Source organism: Pinus tabuliformis, chromosome 2_2 (assembly GCF_031772625.1).
Source record: "Pinus tabuliformis cultivar Carrire ecotype Pingquan chromosome 2_2, CPIR1, whole genome shotgun sequence".
Classification (NCBI taxonomy): Eukaryota; Viridiplantae; Streptophyta; class Pinopsida; order Pinales; family Pinaceae; genus Pinus; species Pinus tabuliformis.
This window is the reverse complement of record NC_142300.1, coordinates 1,029,116,325-1,029,135,994: the sequence shown is the minus strand read 5'-3', so window position 1 is coordinate 1,029,135,994 and position 19,670 is coordinate 1,029,116,325. Positions and strand designations below refer to the sequence as shown.

General features: G+C 38.4%; 1 protein-coding gene across 1 annotated transcript in view; it reads right to left on the bottom strand.

Annotated features, from left to right (window-relative positions):
• Nucleotides 1–17,680, bottom strand: part of LOC149196854 (uncharacterized) — an 87,814-nt gene extending 70,134 nt beyond the window's left edge. The window contains exon 1 of the mRNA XM_089408461.1: nucleotides 17,547–17,680. Coding sequence (XP_089264587.1) covers nucleotides 17,547–17,680 — 134 coding nt within the window. The remainder of the gene's footprint in view (nucleotides 1–17,546) is intronic.
• Between the last annotated feature and the right edge of the window lie 1,990 nt (nucleotides 17,681–19,670).

The window sequence follows — 19,670 nt, the reverse complement described above, 5'->3', positions numbered from 1 at the left end:
AAGATATCAAGTTGTTCATAGACAAGGTCATCAAGATATGACGACCTCATCATCATAACAAGTAGCACCATGAACAACAGCTGAAGGCAACACACCAGATGCAACGAACGCAAGAGGAAGGTTGTTGACAACACAGAGGTAGAACAAAGTTGCAAGCTGAAGTTGATCCACTGCTGATGAAAGCAACTTTGGACACTCAGGCTATGAGGTGACGACGCACATGAATGTCGCATGAAGACAAGGAAGGGAATAGAGAACAAGTTTCATGTGCAGAAGAAGCAAATCAAGGAAGAATAGGAGCTGCATAGGCGAGAGAATGAGTTGCAACAAGAATAGGTACAGCAACGGGCTCAACATGCACTCACGGATGAAACTGCACCCGTACAATTTATAGATCCATCCCAGTAGCTGGCATGGAGCAAACATACTGAGAAGTTTTGTTAATCACATGCAAGGGAATTGGGAAGCATGCATGTTATTGTGTGCACACATGTGATCTAACCCATTTGGCACACTCACTGAGGAAAAGACAAGAAGCAAGTCCAACTAGAGTTGAACATGCAGTTGATAGTTGATGCGCATGACCACCAACACACACTAGAAGATCAACATGGACGCTATGCATCAATGTGTTGCCGATTCAGACACACCCAATAAGACCATGCGCATGTTAATGGAAGAGTTGAATGAAGGAGCCACACCAATGCACCGGGATGCAATGGAGGCAAGAGTTCACTTCAGCAAGATGTCACCATGGAGCACCCTTTAGATACTGGGATGGATCTATAAATTGGGTTGTCAATAAATGAATCATTTTAATAAGAAAATGATCTAAATACACCTTCATGAAGGAAACAAAAACCTTATCAGAAAATTATGCATAGTTAAACAAGCATAGGTTGGAATCCATGGGATTCTGATTGAATAAAGCACGAGTCATAAAGTACATGATAATCTAACCTAAACCAAGAATGATATTGTCACGTGGGGGTGAAAATATTATACAACCTATTGTCAACATCATATATTAGTAATGACAGTATGATAAGAAGTACACTAAATTGACATCAAAACTACACCTAGTATACATACATAATGGAAATCTAGAAGAAAGTCTTATGCTTCTTCAGAAAATGCCTCTGAGTTAGTAAGCAAAAAATGGGTAAAGAAAAAAATATTTTTCATAATTACCACTTATAATGATCTAAAACTCTAATGTTAACATAAATCATTCATCAAATAAGATAAGCGAGGATAACCAATCTCTTGGTCTTAAGGATGTGAAGTGGTGAATAGTTATCTTTCACTTATAACTCCTATTTGGGAAATCTATGTAGGTGCATACTGTTTAGCCAATGACGTTTAGACCTACATGAAACTTATCATAACCAAAAAAGGTGTTGGAAGAAGGAAAGCATATGACATGATTGTTTGAAGTGTGGGATATTAGTTAGGTACCAAACAAATCTATTCTTGGTTAAAGAAAGGCCAAGAAGTATAATAAAATTTAAATATCTATGAGAGAATGAGTATCATAATGAATAATGTATTTAATGGTATATTCCGTTGTTGTTAAAACCTTGCATAGGCGATGGATTTAATCCCAAAACTAAAATTTATGGGTATGATTGAGAGATAGTGGGCATGATGACTATTATGATACTATTAGATTGATATTGTTGCAACCACATGACATAGGAAAATGATTGCTAAATAATGGCACTTGAACATTATGACATAAAAAAACTTTCATTGGTTTCAGAAATGAAACATGTTCATGAAAATTCCCTATCAATTGAGGACAATTGTTCTACTTACCATAAATACATGAAGGAATGTTTGGCATACTAATAACATGATTAAAATCATGTAGATAAGTCTATGTCATGAAGGTGATGCTATGGACATTGGTAGGATATGAAGTAGTACAGATTGTACTATGTACAAGTATTACATATGGTACTAGTATGGATAGATGTATGGCATGATAAACATGATATGTATACCTCTGTTTTTATTGCACCTTGTGTGCAGGTATGCATGAAGAAACTAGGTGGGTGTCTAGCAGGGAAGTCGACCTAGAGGTTACACAGAAGAAGGAAACTAAAAAGAGACTCAAGGATAAGTAACTGTGGTTTATTTTAAGTTGTGTACGTATTATTATGATGGTTGTATATGAGCTAACCTGTTATGATATGTTATGCATATTGATTTGGAAAATATTCGAGTTTGTTGCAAGCAGAGCAGTTGCAGAAAGCAAGTGCTCAGCAAGGAAATGAAGGCTTGGAAGGATGCAGGAAGAGAACATACATTCTTGAAATAAAATGAATAATGAGAAATGTAAGCCAGAGCTACTTTAGCAGCATTGTTTATGAAGTTATTGATTATGGTAAACATAGTTGAATTTATGCATCTGAAATTTCTTACAAATTATTTGAAACTAATGTTATAGGTAGCTAGGGAAGGAGAGGTGTTGGGAGCACTCCTTGTAACTGATATATATATATATATATATATATATATATATATATATATATATATATATATATATATATATATATATATATTTGCATTAGATGGCAAGGCCATAGAAGTTGTGGGTTCAGAGATAGCTACTTGTGAACAAGGATGCAGTAATACACCGAGGATGCTGTAGAATTTAAGGGGGTGAGTATGCAACACCCCTCCCTTGTGTGTTAGACTATTGTAAACCTAAGCTGAGAAAATCTAGGTGTGATGTGTAATAGGGAAAGAAAGTATATATTATTAAAAAAATTAATAAATAAATCACTTGGAAAATCAAGACACCGAGAGATGAGATTCTTGCCAAATCCCATTAAGGAATGGGATAGGAATAAATATTTCATGATAAGCTTCTACATGTGATTCTAGATAAGCTAGATGTATTGGAGATAAATTTCCATTGGATGGATTGGATATTGATATCCATCGAGGAAGAAACATAAAATACTTGTGGGAGATAAAGGCAAGCTTTTATGAGGAAAAACCTCACGAGGGATAAAGGCAAGCTTTTCTGAGAAAGGCCTAGGAAAATAGAAAAAATCCATAAAAGAGGGATGCCGCTAATGGAAACTATATCATGAAAGAGAGTATTAAATACCCATTGCATAGATCAGTTCGAGGCAGTTGATCCATCGAAAGAACCTCAGCTCAGGGGGAATCAGAGGTGATTCATGGTTGGGTGGTGGTGCTTCGCTCTCCAAGTGATGTTTTAGTGGGATTCATTTGTGTAAAATGTTTTGTATAATGTTTTCTTCCCTCTTTGTTTCAAATTCATTTAGCTTATGAAAGAAATTGCATGATTTTTCTAGCTATGAGAATGATTGAAGGAATTACATGTGACTATTATACATGAGTAGATTTCTTTGTGTTCATGGCATTTATGAGATAATGTTATATGGATGCATGTGACAATTTTGGCATAGCAATGAAATTATAATTCAGGTTATTAACGGATCAATGTGTAGATCTTATGTAGTATTGGTATATCCAATCCCTTGTTAAGGTACATAGTCATGCGTGAACTTCTATGTAAAATGGTTAACAGTAGTTAAGGCTCGACGGTATAAACTAAGGTGCAAATTATCTAGGCTATGCAATTGCAATGAGGTTATAACAATGTAAACTTTGAAACAAGAACTGATACTGTTACCCGTTTCGTAGAGATAGCAAAAAAATGACCCAATTTTCAAAAGTGGTGATGCAGAATACACATGTTTTTCTTAGAACATGATTTTTGGAACTTTAATTTTTTTCATGTGCATTAAGTTTTAGAGTGGTAGTGATTTTCATGCTGATTTTAAAAAGTGAGTATTCTACATCGCACCCTTTTTTTAAAAGACCTATTTTTTGATTTTAAATTTTCTAGTGTGTAAAATGTAAAAAATTATTTTCTAAATTTGATAGTTTTTGAAGTGGTCATTTTATTCATATTTTCTTGTTCTCTATCTTAATTTTTTTTTTTAGTGGGGTTTTTATTGTTTTGCTTTTTTAAATTAGAAAGTCGATAGTTTGAATTTTAGATAATCTACATATTTATACATCCTTAATTAATTTTTCAATCCACATGAAATAATTGTTTCTAAAAAACAACATTTTTTAACAATGGACATAAAAATAACCATTTTTAACATAAATATAACAAAAAAACTAAACGTTTTGATAATTTTTTGCTAGAATTAACATGTCAAAATCACAATTTTTATACAAAAATATTAACTAAAAATGGTCAAATAATAGTTTTTTTTATGAATTTCATGTCAAAAAAATAATAATAACAACTTTTTTTTCAAAAAATAATAATTAACTTAAAAATCAATGCGAAAATCACAAATTACAAATATTGAACACATAACAACTTTAATTCATTGATTATTCTTTTCATGAAATGTCAGAGTCAAAACATTGCAAAGCTTGATTTCCAGGTATAACTTAAATTTAATCAAAAATGTCACGTAATCCAAACTCTTCATCCTCTAGAGTTTTATCATTGTCATCTTCCACAATATTTTCTGCTTCCTTTTGCGCAATTTCCTCTCCCAATATATGTCTTTCCAAACATTCCATGTAATGGTGGTTGGGGTTCCTTTGCCTTTTTTGCCACACGTGATTCACTAAAGTCCCCTTTCTTCAATCCAATTTCTTGCATTGCATCTGGAAGAAATTGAAGAGCATTAATTCTTTGCTGAATGAAATTGCATTGTAATGGATCTTTCTCAATTGCAATGCAATTTATTCCTTTTTGAAGGCAGCATGCTAGTGTTGTACCTAATTATCAAGCGCAAAAATAATGAAGTAAATTAGTACAATGATATATTAATTAAAAAAAAGAACATATTGAAATTCAATTCCATGTGGCAAAACCTACCTGAGCCAGAAAATAAATCCAGAACCCAATCTCCTTCATTTGAACATATGTCTATAAGATAGTTAATCAATAATTGTGGTTTCTGATAAATGTTAACTATCTCTCATTTCGTTTCTTTGTCTTCATATGTTAGTTTTCTCACAACAGCATCATAAGTCAGTATTTGGCTATGACTCTTTCTGTCCACCTGATTAAAAATCATAGACATATGGCTATCATCTTTTGCCCAACTATCAATATGAATGAACTCACAGTGATTTATAAATTGTTGATCTTCATTGTTAAGAAGATTTGACTTTTGCCTGTAACATAAAATAGTAAAAGTTCAATTAACTTGTACATAAATGAATTTTTCAACATTAATCAAATATACCTTTAAACATCTTACCATGTAAGCTGCATCCTTGAATTTGTTTTCCCCTTGAAGCTTGACAATACCATTGCCAATTGTGTGTCTGAATGAAATGTCACAAATCTCCATAATGGTGATGACGTCACTTCCATAAATCCTGCCACCACTTTATTAAAAGCTTGATAAGTATAAGGGTCACTATCATAGTAAATGTTTGGAATATTGAAACCATGGGGAATATCTACAATAACCAGGGCATAATCCCTTTTTGGTACGAGTTTAGCAATGTCTTCACAGTCACCTTATACTACTTGATATTGAATAGTGTCTAGCCCATTCCAAATGAAATGATTAAGAGTTGGATCAAGTTCAACATTCTTAATACGTTTCTTTCTCTGTCTTTCAATCTTTATTTTTTCAATAAAAGTCTTGAAACTGTCTGGTGCTCCATTATCTTCTTTCCTCATCTTTTACCAAACAAACAAATGTATGTGTAAGTTTTAAATTAAAAATAGTACAGAGATGATTAAAACTGAATGTATAAATCAAGTTACCTTTTTAAATGCAAGATAAAAAGCTTTTAATGTTGATGTAGAACTTGAATATGGATAGTTGCGTACAACATCATCCCAACTATCTTCATTCAACAATTTAACCATTTGTTCCTGAATTTTCATGTAAACTTTGTGACTGCATAGATAAAGTAAGAAAAAGTTAATATAGTGATATGTATAACAAATACTACCAATAACAACATGTTTTATTTAAAAGATAACTATAATCCTGGAAATAAGTAAAAATAATTCAGCAAACTTACTTTTGAAATTCTTCAGACATTTCTTCCAATGATAATTCCCCTAACCTCACACGAGATAATATTGTTTTGACAATTTTTTCATCTTTCACTCCTTGCATCGCCCTCCAAGGCGTGATGGTCATATCGTCTGGAAGTTGCTTCAGTTCAGGAGCTGATTTATTGTTGCTACATATCAATGGCTTAGACTTTTTGACCCTCTGGTTTTTAATGCCAATGTCTTCCCACATGCTAAAAATGTCATCAATCAAATTCCAAATATCTCCAGTTCTAAATGCCAATTGGAAAATGTTATCAACACCTCTGAATAAATCGATATATTTGTTGTCTTTTCCACCTTTTGAATTGGTTTTCTCTTCAATTTGATAGCCTATTTCCATACAACATTCTTTTTGGAAATCTGCAGTAATATTCATCTTATCCCCACCACATTTTTCTAGGAATTCACTATGAATAAATCTAACCTTTTGGATCAAATTCATAGACATCCTATATTCATTATCTTAATTATGATCCCATGCCACTAACTTTGCTTATGTTTCATTTAAACCAGTATAAATGATACATTTCATTGTTTCAAAACCTGGGTTATTAGGATATTCCTCCATCAATTGTCTTTGAGCTTCAACAGAATGGTTCCCCCCAAGCACATAATAATTGTATTCAAAACATTTTGACTTATCAAATGCTTCTTTGTTGGGAACTTGAAGTGGATCAACAAGAAGCACATAGCTAACCACATGAGCATATGGATTGTACCTCATCAATGTCTTCAAGTTGTGAACATGCAGATGATGTGGCTTTCTGACTTGATATTGGCATTATCCTTCACTTGCCTTATAGGATTCTATGACATTTAACTGAAATGTACGACCACCATCAATTAAGTTTCTCTTTGTCAAATTCTGTCGAATGGCATTTTGTTTTGTTTTGATAATGCCATCATCTAAATCATCTCCTGGTGTAATGATTTCTCTGCTTTCTTTTGAAGTTTCACTAGGTTCTTGACTGCTGGTAATGACTACTTCAAGATCATCAACTCTACTTTTTTTCGTCATAACATTCTCAAGAGATCTATTCTTGGGCATTGTTACTTTTGGTCTTTTACGACCTTCCTCAGTTCCAATGTCATCTTCAGTAATGGAAACATATGCTTCATTGTCAATTTCAACTTCATCGTCCTCAAAAGTAACTTGTTTACCCTTGCTAGATTTATCCACCAGAGGCCTTTTTTTCTGATTCTTTGGATGTAGTTTTTTAGCATCATCAATTACTAAATTTTCCATGTTTTCCATATCTTCTTCTAACACTGAGTAAAAATGGCTGACAACTTTCATGATATCATGCTCTATGAAATGAATGCCTCCCAACCTAATTGAACAACTTTCAACAAAATTTTGCCAAACAAAATATCATATGTTAATATAAACAAAGTTAAAAAAATATAGCGAGACACTTTCAAAACGCAAAATAAAAATACAAATAACAATACTTACGATGTTTTGTGTCATCTCATTTACGATTTGTTTACACAACTTTGTAGATACCTCTCTCGTGTCATATAATGAATATGATAGTCGGTATTTAATCCTTTCATGTGACTTGGGAGCATTTGTAAGTACGTAAACAACTTCAGTGTTTGGTACCAAACACATATCTATGACTCTTCCCATCACCTCCAAATTTTCATTATTATGGGGTATATCAATGTATAGATATATATTCACAGTTGTGCTCTCTCTTTCTTTCACATACCAGACTCTTGATGGAAATTTCACCTCTTTTGAACTTTTCCAATCTGAGATTAGCTTCTTATCACTTAAAGAACTTGAAATATTTGTAGGCATGAGCTCAGGTGGAGTTCGTTCACCAATGTTTTTTGAAGATACACCTTTAAGACTCTTTGGTCCAGAAAGATTCACAGAAATTTTCCTTGATGCCATTTTCCTAAAAAAAAACACATAAATTAGTAATTAAAAAAACATATTAACTTAAATTAATAACAAAAATATACCATAATTTTTTTATTTGTATAATCAGAATTGCGCAGCCACCTCTAACGGGTAGGTGGGTCGATGGGCGAGCGGGAGGTCAGGTGAGGGATAATGAGGCTAAGTGGACATTTAGGCAAGTATGGGCGAGCCCCTACCCACGCGCCCCCCACAACCCCCTAAGCTTCCCCCCCTCCCCGGCCCCCCCTCCCCTTCCCTCACCCTACCCCCTACCGTCCCCACACACTCCCGTGCCCCATCCCCCCTCGCCCCCTCGCCCCCCGCCACCAAAACCCCCTCGTCTCCCGTGCCCTAACCCCCCACCCCCCCAACCCCTGCCCCCCCCATCCCCCCAAACCCCCTACACCCCCCAACCCCTCCCCGCGGTCGCCCCTCCCCACTGCGCCACCTCGCTCCTCCCCCGCCCCCCACCCCCCGTCCACCCCTACCCTTCCCCACCGTCCACCCACCCCTACCCCCATGCCCTACCCCATCCCCCACCCATCCCCGCGCCCTACCCCTTCCCCTACCCCCCCCCCCCCTTCTGCCCCTACCCTACCCCCACCCCCACAATCCCCCTACCCTACCCGTGCCCTACCCCCCCCCCTAACCCCCGCCCCCCCCATCCCCCCAAACCCCCTAACCCCTCCACGCGGCCGCCCCTCCCCACTGCGCCCACTGCTCCCCACACCGCATGCCCCCCCCTCGCCCACCCCTACCCTTTCCCACCCCCCACCCACCCTTACCCCCGTGCCCTACCCCATCCCCCCCACCCCCCCCCATCCCCGCCCCCTACCCCTTCCCCTACCGCCCCCCAACCCCCCCCCCCCTTCTGCCCCTACCCCTACCCCACCCCCCCCCAATCCCCCTACCCTACCCGTGCCCTAACCCCCTACCCCCCCCTACACTTACCCACCCCATCCCCCCACCCCCGCCTTACACCCTACTCGCGCCCTACCCCCCTCATCCCCCCCCCCGCCCTACACCCTACCCACGCCCTTACCCCCCCCAACCCTTACCCCCCCCCATCCCCCCCCCCCCCCCCCCCCCCTACACCCTACCCGCGCCCTACCCCCTTACCCCCCACCACCCTTACCCACCCCATCCCCCACCCCCGCCTTACACCCTACCCCCACCCTACCCTTACCCCCCCCATCCCCCCCCCCCCCCCCCCGCCTTACACCCTACCCGCACCCTACCCCCCCCACCCTTAACCCCCCCATCCCCCCCCCCCCCCTACACCCTACCCGCACCCTACCCCTTACACCCCCGCCACCCACCCCCTACACCATACCCGTGCCCTACCCCCTACCCTTACCCCCCCCCCCCCCCATCCCCTACCCTTACCCATCCACACCCCTATACCCTACCCCCACCCCCCACCCTTACCACCCCCCCCCACTACCCCCCCCCACCACCCCCTAACATTACCCCCCCGCATCCCCCTACCCCCCCTACCCGCCCCCTACCCCCCCATCCCCTCTACCCCCTAACCCTACCCCCCCCATTCCCCCCCCTACCCCTACCCCCCCCCATTCCCCCCCCCCCCACCCCCGCCCCCTCCCCACCCCGCACACCCTCCGCCCCCTCCTTCGCCCCCTACCCCTCCCTGGCCCACCCCTCCCCCTCCCCGGCCCCTCTGCCCACCCCGCCCACCCCTCCCCCTCCCCACACCCCGCCCACCCCTCCCCCTCCCCCGCCCCCTCCCCGGCCCCTCCGCCCACCCCGCCCCCTCACCGCCCACCCCTCCCCCTCCCCGCCCACCCCGCCCCCTCCCCGGCCCACTCCGCCCACCCCACCCTCCCCCCGGCCCCCTCCGCCCGCACCGGGCCGCCCCACCCCGCCCTACCGGCGGCGGGGCGGGGCGGCCCGGGGTGGCGTTGCACGCGACAGCGCCCCGCCCCGCCCGACCGGCAGCGGGTCGATTCCCGGATTCGACCCGCCGCTGGTAGGGCGGGGCGGGGTGGCCCGGGGGTTGCCCGGTGCGGGTGGAGGGGGCCTGGGGGAGGGCAGGGTGGGTGGACGGGCCCGGGGAGGGGGCGGGGTGGGCGAAGGGGGCCGGGGGGAAGGCGGGGTGGGCAGAGGGGGAGGGGTGGGCGGGAAGGGGGCGGGGTGGGCGGAGGGGCCGGGGAGGGGGCGGGGGAGGTGGAGGGGTGGGCGGGGTGGGCGGAGGGGCCGTGGAGGGGGCTGGGTAGGGGGAGGGGTGGGCGGGGTCGGGAGGGGGCGGGAGGGAATGGGAGGGTAGGTGTAGGGGGTAGGGGGGATGTCGGGTGGGGGGGGGTGGTAAGGGTAGGGCGCGGGTAGGGGGTAGGGGGGTGGATGGGTAAGGGTGGGGGGGTAGGGGGTTAGGGCGGGGGTAGGGTGTAGGGGTGGGGATGGGTAAGGGTAGGGGATGGGGGGGGGTAAGGGTAGGCGGGGGTAGGGCACGGGTAGGATGTAAGGGTGGGGATGGGTAAGGGTAGGGGGTGGGGGGGGCGGTAAGGGTAGCGGGGTAGGGCGCGGTTAGGGTGTAGGGGGGGGGGATGGGGGGGGGTAGAGGTAGGGGCAGAAGGGGGTGGGTAGGGGGATTGGGGGGGCGGGGGGGGTAGGGGCAGGGGCAGAAGGGGGGGGGGCGTTGGGGGCGGACGCGGGTAGGGAGGATGGGGCGTGGGGGGAAGGGGGGGTGGGGTTGGGTGTATGGGGGATGGGGTGCGGGGAGCGAGAGGGGGTATAGGGGGCAGCCGGAAAGGGGTGGATGGGGGATAGTGTGGGGTGTGGCGGCCAGGGGCGTCAGTGTTAGGGTGTGAGGGTGCGGGTGGCGAGGGAAGGGGGTGGAGGGAGAGGGGGCACGGGGAAGGAAACAGAGGGGGAAGGAGTTAGGGGGCTGGCGTTAAGGAAGGCGGGGATGAGTTGAGATTGTAGGGGAATGGGAGTTAGGGGGTGGGCTTATGGGGAGGAGAGTTGTGGGGTAGGGAAGGAAGAGTTGGGGAAAGGGTGCATGGGTGGGTGAGTTGGGGGTGGCAAGGGCTGGCGCATGGGTAGGGTAGAAGGGGGAAGAGGGCATGGGTGAATGGCAAAGATTGGTAATGGGTTGGGGGAAGGGGGTACGACGACGGCCTACCCACGGTTATTGGGTGATTGAGTTTGATTGGGCCCACCATGCTCACTATTGACATAATTGTTATTTTGGCTTGGAAAAATTATTAATTTAAAAAAAAAAATCTTCTTCATTAAATTAATTTAATATGAAAATTTTGAAAAAAAAATGAACTTACCTTTCAATTGCGATAATTCTTCGTTGAATATGTTGTTGATAGAAATATAGCTGCTCCACAAATTCACAAGTCTTTCAAAGAACTTCAGAAAACCTGGATGTGAGGTAAGTAATAGTGATAACGAAATTTAATATATAAGTGAAATTACGAAGATGTTTTTCTGTACGATTAATGTGGGATAATTTGTTTTAAATTATTATAGAGCGAATATTGTAGAGTTATTTTACAATGGAATGAATGTGGGATTAATTTGTTTTAGAATATATTATAAAAATTAAAAAAAAAATAAAAATTAGTTGTTTAGTAAATATTATATACTTTAACTATCAGAATAATTAATATAGAAGTTGTAGTTTACAATTTGAATTTCAGTGATTGATTTCATAAAAAAAATTAGTTTACGTTTTTCAATCAATTGTAGAATAAAATAATAAAGGTAAATAAATCTAACAAACTTTTGGAGGGAAATATTTTCGTGAAAATTTTTGTAGGGAAATATTTTCGCGAAATTTTTTGAAGGGAATAATTTTGGAGGGAATATTTCATTCTTTAAGCTATATAATATTCTTAGGAGACTCCATTTGTATCATTCAACATCCTCTATTTGAAAGGGATGGATTGTTCTGATGGTGAAGTTTCGCTTTATACACCATCAACATCTTCATCGCGTAACAACTCTATTCATATTGATGAATATAGCGGGAATTATTCCACTATGAATAGAAAGTCAATTCTTCCACTTAGTCTCGATTCTAAAGACTACGAGAGCAGCACTGATGAAAGAGGGGATGGAGAATTTCAAATTAATAAAGAGTCATAGATTCCACTTAGTCCAAATTCTAAGGACTATGAAAGCAGCGGTGATGAAGAGCATGATGATGAAGTTCAAAAGAATGGAGTGTCACGATGTCCACTTAGTCCTAATTCTGAGGACTATGAGAGTAGCAGTTTTGAAGAGTGTGATGGTGAAGTTCAAAAGAATGGAGGGTCACGGTGTCCACTTAGTCCTAATTCTGAAGACTATGAGAGCAGCAGTTTTGACGTGCATGATGGCGAATTTCAAAATAATGGAGTGTCACGGTGTCCAATTAGTCATAATTCTAAGGACTATGAGAGAAGTAGTGATGAAAAGTGTGATAATGAGTTTCAAAAAAATGGAGTGTCAAAGTGTCCACTTAGTCCTAATTCTAAGGACTATGAGAGCAACAGTGATGATGAGTTTGATAATGAATTTCAAAAGAATGGAGTGTCAAAGTGTTCACTTAGTCCTAATTCTAAGGACTATGAGAGCAGCAATGATAAAGGGCATGATGATGAATTTCAAAAGTATGGAGTGTCACAGTGTCCAGTTAGTCCTAATTCTAAGGACTATGAGAGCAGCGGTGATGAAGCGCGGGATGATGATTTTCAAAAGATTGGAGTATCACAATGTCCTCTTAGTCCTGATTCTAAGGACTATGAGAGCAGCAGTGATGAAGTGCGGGATGATGATTTTCAAAAGATTGGAGTATCACAATGTCCTCTTAGTCCTGATTCTAAGGACTATGAGAGCAACAGTGATGAAGAACAGGATGATGCAGTTAGTCCTAATTCTAATCAGTATAAAGGTAGTAGTGACAAAGGATAGGATGTAGCATCTTCAATAAGTAAACAACCACATTTTCAACGTAGTCCTAATTCTATGGACTATGAGAGTAGCACTGACAATGTACATGAGGAAGAATATCCATTAAACATCGAGTCAGATTTTCCATTTAGTCTGAATTCTAAGGACTATGACAGTAGCACTGAAGAAGGGGAAGATGAAGGGTATCCTCTCAGTCAAAATTTGAAAATCAGAGCTGATCATAGTGTGGGTAACATTCCTCTTAATGATGATGAAAATCGTTATAAAAATGATGATCCAATGATGGAGATGTTGCCAAGAAATATTGTATCGAGGAGTAGGAGCAGACCTTTTCGTATCAATGCAAACTATTCTAGTTATACAAGGGGTAGAGCAGAATATCTGACGAGAAGAAGTTCTATCAGCGCTCTCATTTGAAGTGAATGTTGCCAAAAAAATTGCTTGAAACGTATGGATTTCACATTTGCATTAGAAAGCAGGAAGAGATATTTGTCAATGAATAAAAGCATGCAAAACTCATATTTAGTTGGCTGCATGCAATGTACATTGTCATGTTAGGATTATCATCTTAGGAATTTATTATTGTGTAGAAAAGCTTTCAAAATGTTTCATTCAATTGGGAATTTTTGTCTCTCGAGAATTCAAGAAAATTTGGAAAAGGATCCCACATTTTATTCAGAAGTACATTATAAAAGACAGTTTGGGCCATTATCAAATATTGCAATGTCATGGATGAAAGATTTCTTTTCAAAGCATGGAGAGTGTATGCCAAATAGAGAGACAATACATATTCCAGATAATTTTTCAAGACGAGAAATCTACAACTTATACAAAAAATATGCCGAAAGTGCTGAGGGACAGGGCCAATTTATTACATATCAATATTTTGTGAAGATATGGAAGAAAGAATTCAATAATGTTCGTATTCCTAAGAAGACAAGGATGGGGATTTGCAGTACATGTGCTTCTCTTAAATAAAAAAGGGACAAATGTGAAGGCTCAGAAAGAGGTAAGTGTTCATAACTTTTACTTTTAAAATTGTATAGTCATCAACTATGAAAACATATTTCTTAATGAATTTTATTTATGTTGTGTAGATTTAATTGTCAAAGAACTTCAGGAGCATCGCGAACAATAAACAAATGAAAGGAAGAAGTTGTACAAGCATCGAAAGAAGTTTTATGATAATCCAAATAAATATTTGGGTTTGATAAATGATGGTATGGACCAGAAGAAAACAATTTTACCACATTTTGTTCGCACACCCAAAAATCTACAAGAGGAAAATTTTATTCAGTTTCACTTGGTCGATTGTATGGTCTTCAATGGGAAAATGTTGCCAAGGGTGTACTTCACAGCTCCAAATATTCATAATGATGCAAATCTGACCATAACCATAATTCATGATGTGATTTCTCATTGGTCTGGTAATCTTCCTGAAGTTTTGTATCTACAATTGGACAACACTTGCCGTGAAAGCAAAATTCGGGTTGTTTTTGGGTATCTGAACATGCTTGTTGAATTGAGAATTTTTCAAAAGGTAAATGTTGGTTTCCTTCTTGTTGGGCACACTCATGACCATATTGATCAGATGTTCAGTCATTTTTCAGTCACATTGAGGTGGAAGGAAGTTGGGAGCTTGCCATCACTAATTGAATGTATTAAGAAAACATACATGCCAGAGCCTGCTTTTGAAGTGTTGGAAGAAACTGTTGACATGCGAAGGTTTATTCTAGGATCATATGGTGAGGGGAAATGCATTGAACAACTTAATGATATTAGCTTCCAACATCAATTTCGTATAAAAAAATTTGATGGGAAAACACTAATATGGGGCAAGAAGTTTTCAACTACTACAAAATGGGCACCGTCATCAGGTTTGCAATTTTTGAAGTTCATTCCAGATCATCCAACATTTTCATCAAAAATATTGTTATTACAATCAGTTGGTGAAGTTCAGAATGCACGCAGACAGAATAGACATACAAATTATTCTGATTGCCTAGAAGAAATTAAAAAATGTATTAGATATACATATGAGTACTTTGACATTGCTGATTCAGTTTGGTGGGAGTCATTTTTCAATAATCAAAGTGATATCATTTCAACAACAACCAATGAAGATATACCTTTGAAAAATCCATTTATTTGGCCACAAAATGTGTCGAATGAACAAGAGGAAGTAAACATTGTTGAACAGCAACAAACTCAAGCTATTATTAATTCCTCACAGGCAATGGAAAGAGAGATGTATATTGGTTCCAGAAGATCTCGTGCACAACGTTAAGCCATGGAAGACCTTTATAGGGGTTCAGTAGATGATATTAAGTAGGGTTGCATGATTGCAGTGTTAGCAGATGGAGATCCCAAAGGCTATCCATTTTGGGTTGCTAAAGTTATAAAGGTCTTTACAGAAAATAAGGATGTTACAGGTGTTGAAGTACATTGGTATGCCACAAATACACACCCATTCAATGGTGTGTATAAGCCAGAGATGGTAGTTGACAAAAAAAATGGTGGAAAAGAAAAAGAAAGGGTACAAATATAAATCGCCGCCACACAGACATATTACAATTGGAGGATGTTGACATACTTGTTTATGACTTCAATTTAACACAGAGAGGAACTCTTCGCTTCAAGACGACAATGATTCTGAAAAGGTTGTTACCAGAAGGAACAGTGTTGACATGGGAGTCTGCTGAAACCAGTCGTAGATCTAGAAGAATTTTGAAACCTGGAATGTTGGGCATGCATGTGGACTCAGATGGGGCACTAGTTGATGAAAGAGAAGAATATGGAACATCTTTGTCAGCATCTAGTCACTCATCTGAAGATGTGAATTGTGATGGTGTGAAAGAAAATATGAGTGATTTTGAATAATTGTTTAAGACAGATTATATAACTGATGTATGCATTGTATCTTCAAATAAAATTAATGTTTTCCATATGTTGTTAAATGAGAAGTTATGAAGCATTTTTATGTTGTTGGATTATGTCTTAAGTATGATAAATTTTATTGTTTAAATATCTACAATGCAATATCAAATTAGAGATATAATGTATGTTTTATTCAGTATACAAATAAAGACTTTTGAATTCATTCAGTGATATAATTTGTTCATAATGTCATGGTTTTTTAATTTTATAGTTGAAAAAATTTCAATTTCTTTTCTATCTAGCATGTTGTGGTTGAAAACATGTTAAATTTATACTCAGGAAAGAAAAATGATATTCTACCAAAAACATTAATGTGTTTTTTCCTTAAAAATTAACTTTGTTTGAGACATAAAAAATTGGTTTTATTAGCATTTTTTAAAAAGTTTGAAAATTGACCCTAAAAAAAAAAATCATTATTCCAGTATCATCACTTTCGTTTTGAAGCTATATTTTGCACGAAAATTTCATAGTAAATTTCGTAGTCACTGCAATTTTTAAAACACGTTCAAAATTGACACCTAAAAAAAAAACATCGTTCCAGTATACACACTTTTCGTTTTTAGCACTGTTTTTGATGTTTTTTGGGGGTTTTTTGGCCAGAGTTCCCATTTTGAGTTTATAGTTCCCGTTTCAAAGTTTACATTGTTGTATCTACTAAAGCTTTTTGTGCATAATATATATTGCAACATCCATTTGATTTGGAGAAAGATAATTATAGGATGTTTATGTTAATGATTTCATTAATGCTTCTATGGAATTAACTTTATGAGATGCTCATATATAGATTAATGTGTGAGATAACTAATGTTAATGATTTCATTAATGTTTCTATGAAATTAACTTTATGAGATGGTCATATATGGATTAATGTGTGAGATAACTAATGGCATGAGATGTTGATTCATGCAAACAAGTTAGGGGATAATTCTCCTAAATGATATAATCAATGATTCAATATTTTCTAAACCATGCATGTCAAAAGAATTGTATCATATGAGGCTACTCTAACTTCTTTTGCATGTTTCATAAATGTTATATCACTAAACATTTTAACTATGCATGTAGGATTATGATCATGATTCCTAGCCATGCTGCCATGCTGTTACCTTAAGCTCGAAGAATTTTTTTGTTAATGCTTATCTGGGGTTTCAAACGCTTGAGTGAGGTTGTCAAAGAGTGTTTCTGACTACATGCTATAATTAAATTCTCTCTCCCAATTGTGAAGTATGAAAAAAGAATGACTCTCATACAAGTCGTATAGATGGACTTGAGAGTCCACATCATGGATCGACCTTTGTTGTTGTTAAATGGATAATACTATGGGTTATCTTACATGAATAATAAATATTATATAATGACAGACTAAATATACTCTCAATAGGGGCCAAATCTTAAATATAGTTGAAGAAAATTTTCCAGAATAGGGAGCTTGGTAGCTAATTCTTAGGGTAGGCTCAGGAGGTACATTAACTTTTCTTCATATTAAATTCCAATATATCTCTCAATATGCATTTATATAAAAGAAACATACTTTCTTGAGTTATATAAAATAGTTAAGCATGATATATATTGGAATTGGCCTTGAGGAATTTATATTTTCAACAAAATGAATGGTTCAGATTGCAAGCCAAGTAAATATTCTTCGCCTAATACAAGATCTAATGGACAATATGAAAAGTTTACCAATTTTCATTTTCTTTAGGCTTCTCCTCTCCTTTTCGAAATGTCTCTATGCTTGGAATGTGTGTTCCTTTAGCATATTGACGTATCGATATGTCTATTACATTGCTTGACACGTTGGCCATCCATTTGGGCATTTCGAATTTAATGCAATCATTTTCCCGAAGTCCTAAATTCTCCCATTGGTGGCTTCTGTAATTTACGATTGACAATTCACCACCTATTCGATTCTGAGTATTTATGATCCAGCTACTTCGAAGCCCAATCAATTAACTAAGAATAAGTGTATCTCGATAACACATTGATTTAACATTTGAGGCTAGGAATTCTTCTTCTTGTGATGTTTCTTTCGAAAAAGATTTTCCTTATGAGAAAAGACATATACTATTTACATGACCCATTTTCCTCCATTGACACTGTGATTGGTTAGATTCATCAATCATGCAGTATATTAAAGAATGTTGAGAATTAAAAAGACATAGTAATCATGGGAGATAGCTGGATTGATTTTAATATCATTCAAGACAAGAAAGAGGAATGCTATGATGTTCATAACACAAAGGATAATATTCGACAACAAGCCAACATGCGATAAAATTGTAGCCAGGATGTGTTGTTGGTATTACGAGAGGAAGATTATCATTGAAACATGCATGAGATAAGCGGTATTATGTCAGTCAATCATTGGACTATGATTATGGAAACCATAATGAATATATATGTGTGTACATCCTAACATATAACTATATTTGGCATAATATTTTGTTCTTGATATTTCCATCGACATTTTTCAAGCTTCAATATGGAAATGTTTGTTGTTGACATAAAATAAAAGCTATGATCATTTCTAAGTTATTAAGTTAAGACTCAAAACTACATTTTCTGCACTCATGAAATATGCAAATGTTAGCTACTAACATCAAATAAAAGCTATGATCATTTCTAGGTCACTAAGTTAAAAATCAAAACTATGTTTTCTGCAGTCATGAAATATGAAATATCAATATTTGAGGATAATGAATGCCATCAATCATGTACTAGAGACTTTATTTTTGATCTATCTACTATCTTCATTTGTACCATAGTTACCAAATTCAACTGTGTTGATAAAAAAAAAATTGAAAATATGGGAGTACCTTCGATTTGATCGAACTTGTAATCAAATACTATTCACCATTCGAGTAATGTGATGGTTTTTGATATTTACATGACTAGTTTAAGCCCTTAGTTATATAAGCGAGTGTATTTGTATGAGCTTCGTAGCCATCCATGCCAAAGCTATGAGAGAAGGTGAGGTATGAATAAAAATATTAACATTGTTACTTATTCATCAATTAATTATGTCATGGTATTATATCAATAAATTTATTTTTTCATACTTATTCTTGAGAAAGAACTTATTTTAAGTATGTATTTGTTTTTTTTAACAAAAATGAGGTATCATTATTTTCAGTAAAACTATAAAATTATAAAAATTTTAGTTTTGTGTGATTTTATTGAAAATGAAAATACATAAATTTGATCTTTAATATAATGATGCGACTCTCTTATAAACATAAATTTGATTTTTCATTATTCATATAGAATAAGAATGTTTAAAACACAATGACTAGGTTGGAGCTCTCTTACTAATATAAATTTGATTTTTCATTATTCATATAAGATATAAATAATTAAAAAAAATTACTAGTTTGATACTTTTTAGGAAAGGTCTCTATTTTTATGATTTTTATTTTTTATTTGTTAAAAACCAAGTAAAATATATGTACCAAAAAGATACATAAAGGAAAAACTTATAAGATTAAAAAAACACAAATTTTAATAAAAATAATTAAAAGAGAATACTAGTGGCTGATTTTTTACCACTTGAAATTTTTCATTCAAACTGTATCGAATCCAATTCCAATCCGAATTAATTTGGTAACTATGGTTTATATACAAATATTCTTGTCAACAAAAGATCTTTTATGGTTCTTGAAATCAAAACTAATATATTCAATATTTACCCCACAACAATACTATTAGAAATTAAAATAGTAACAATATAATTAGTTAATAATAAACATTAAGTTTAATATTAATATTCTATTGAAAAATAATGTTAATATGAGAAAATTGTTAATGTTA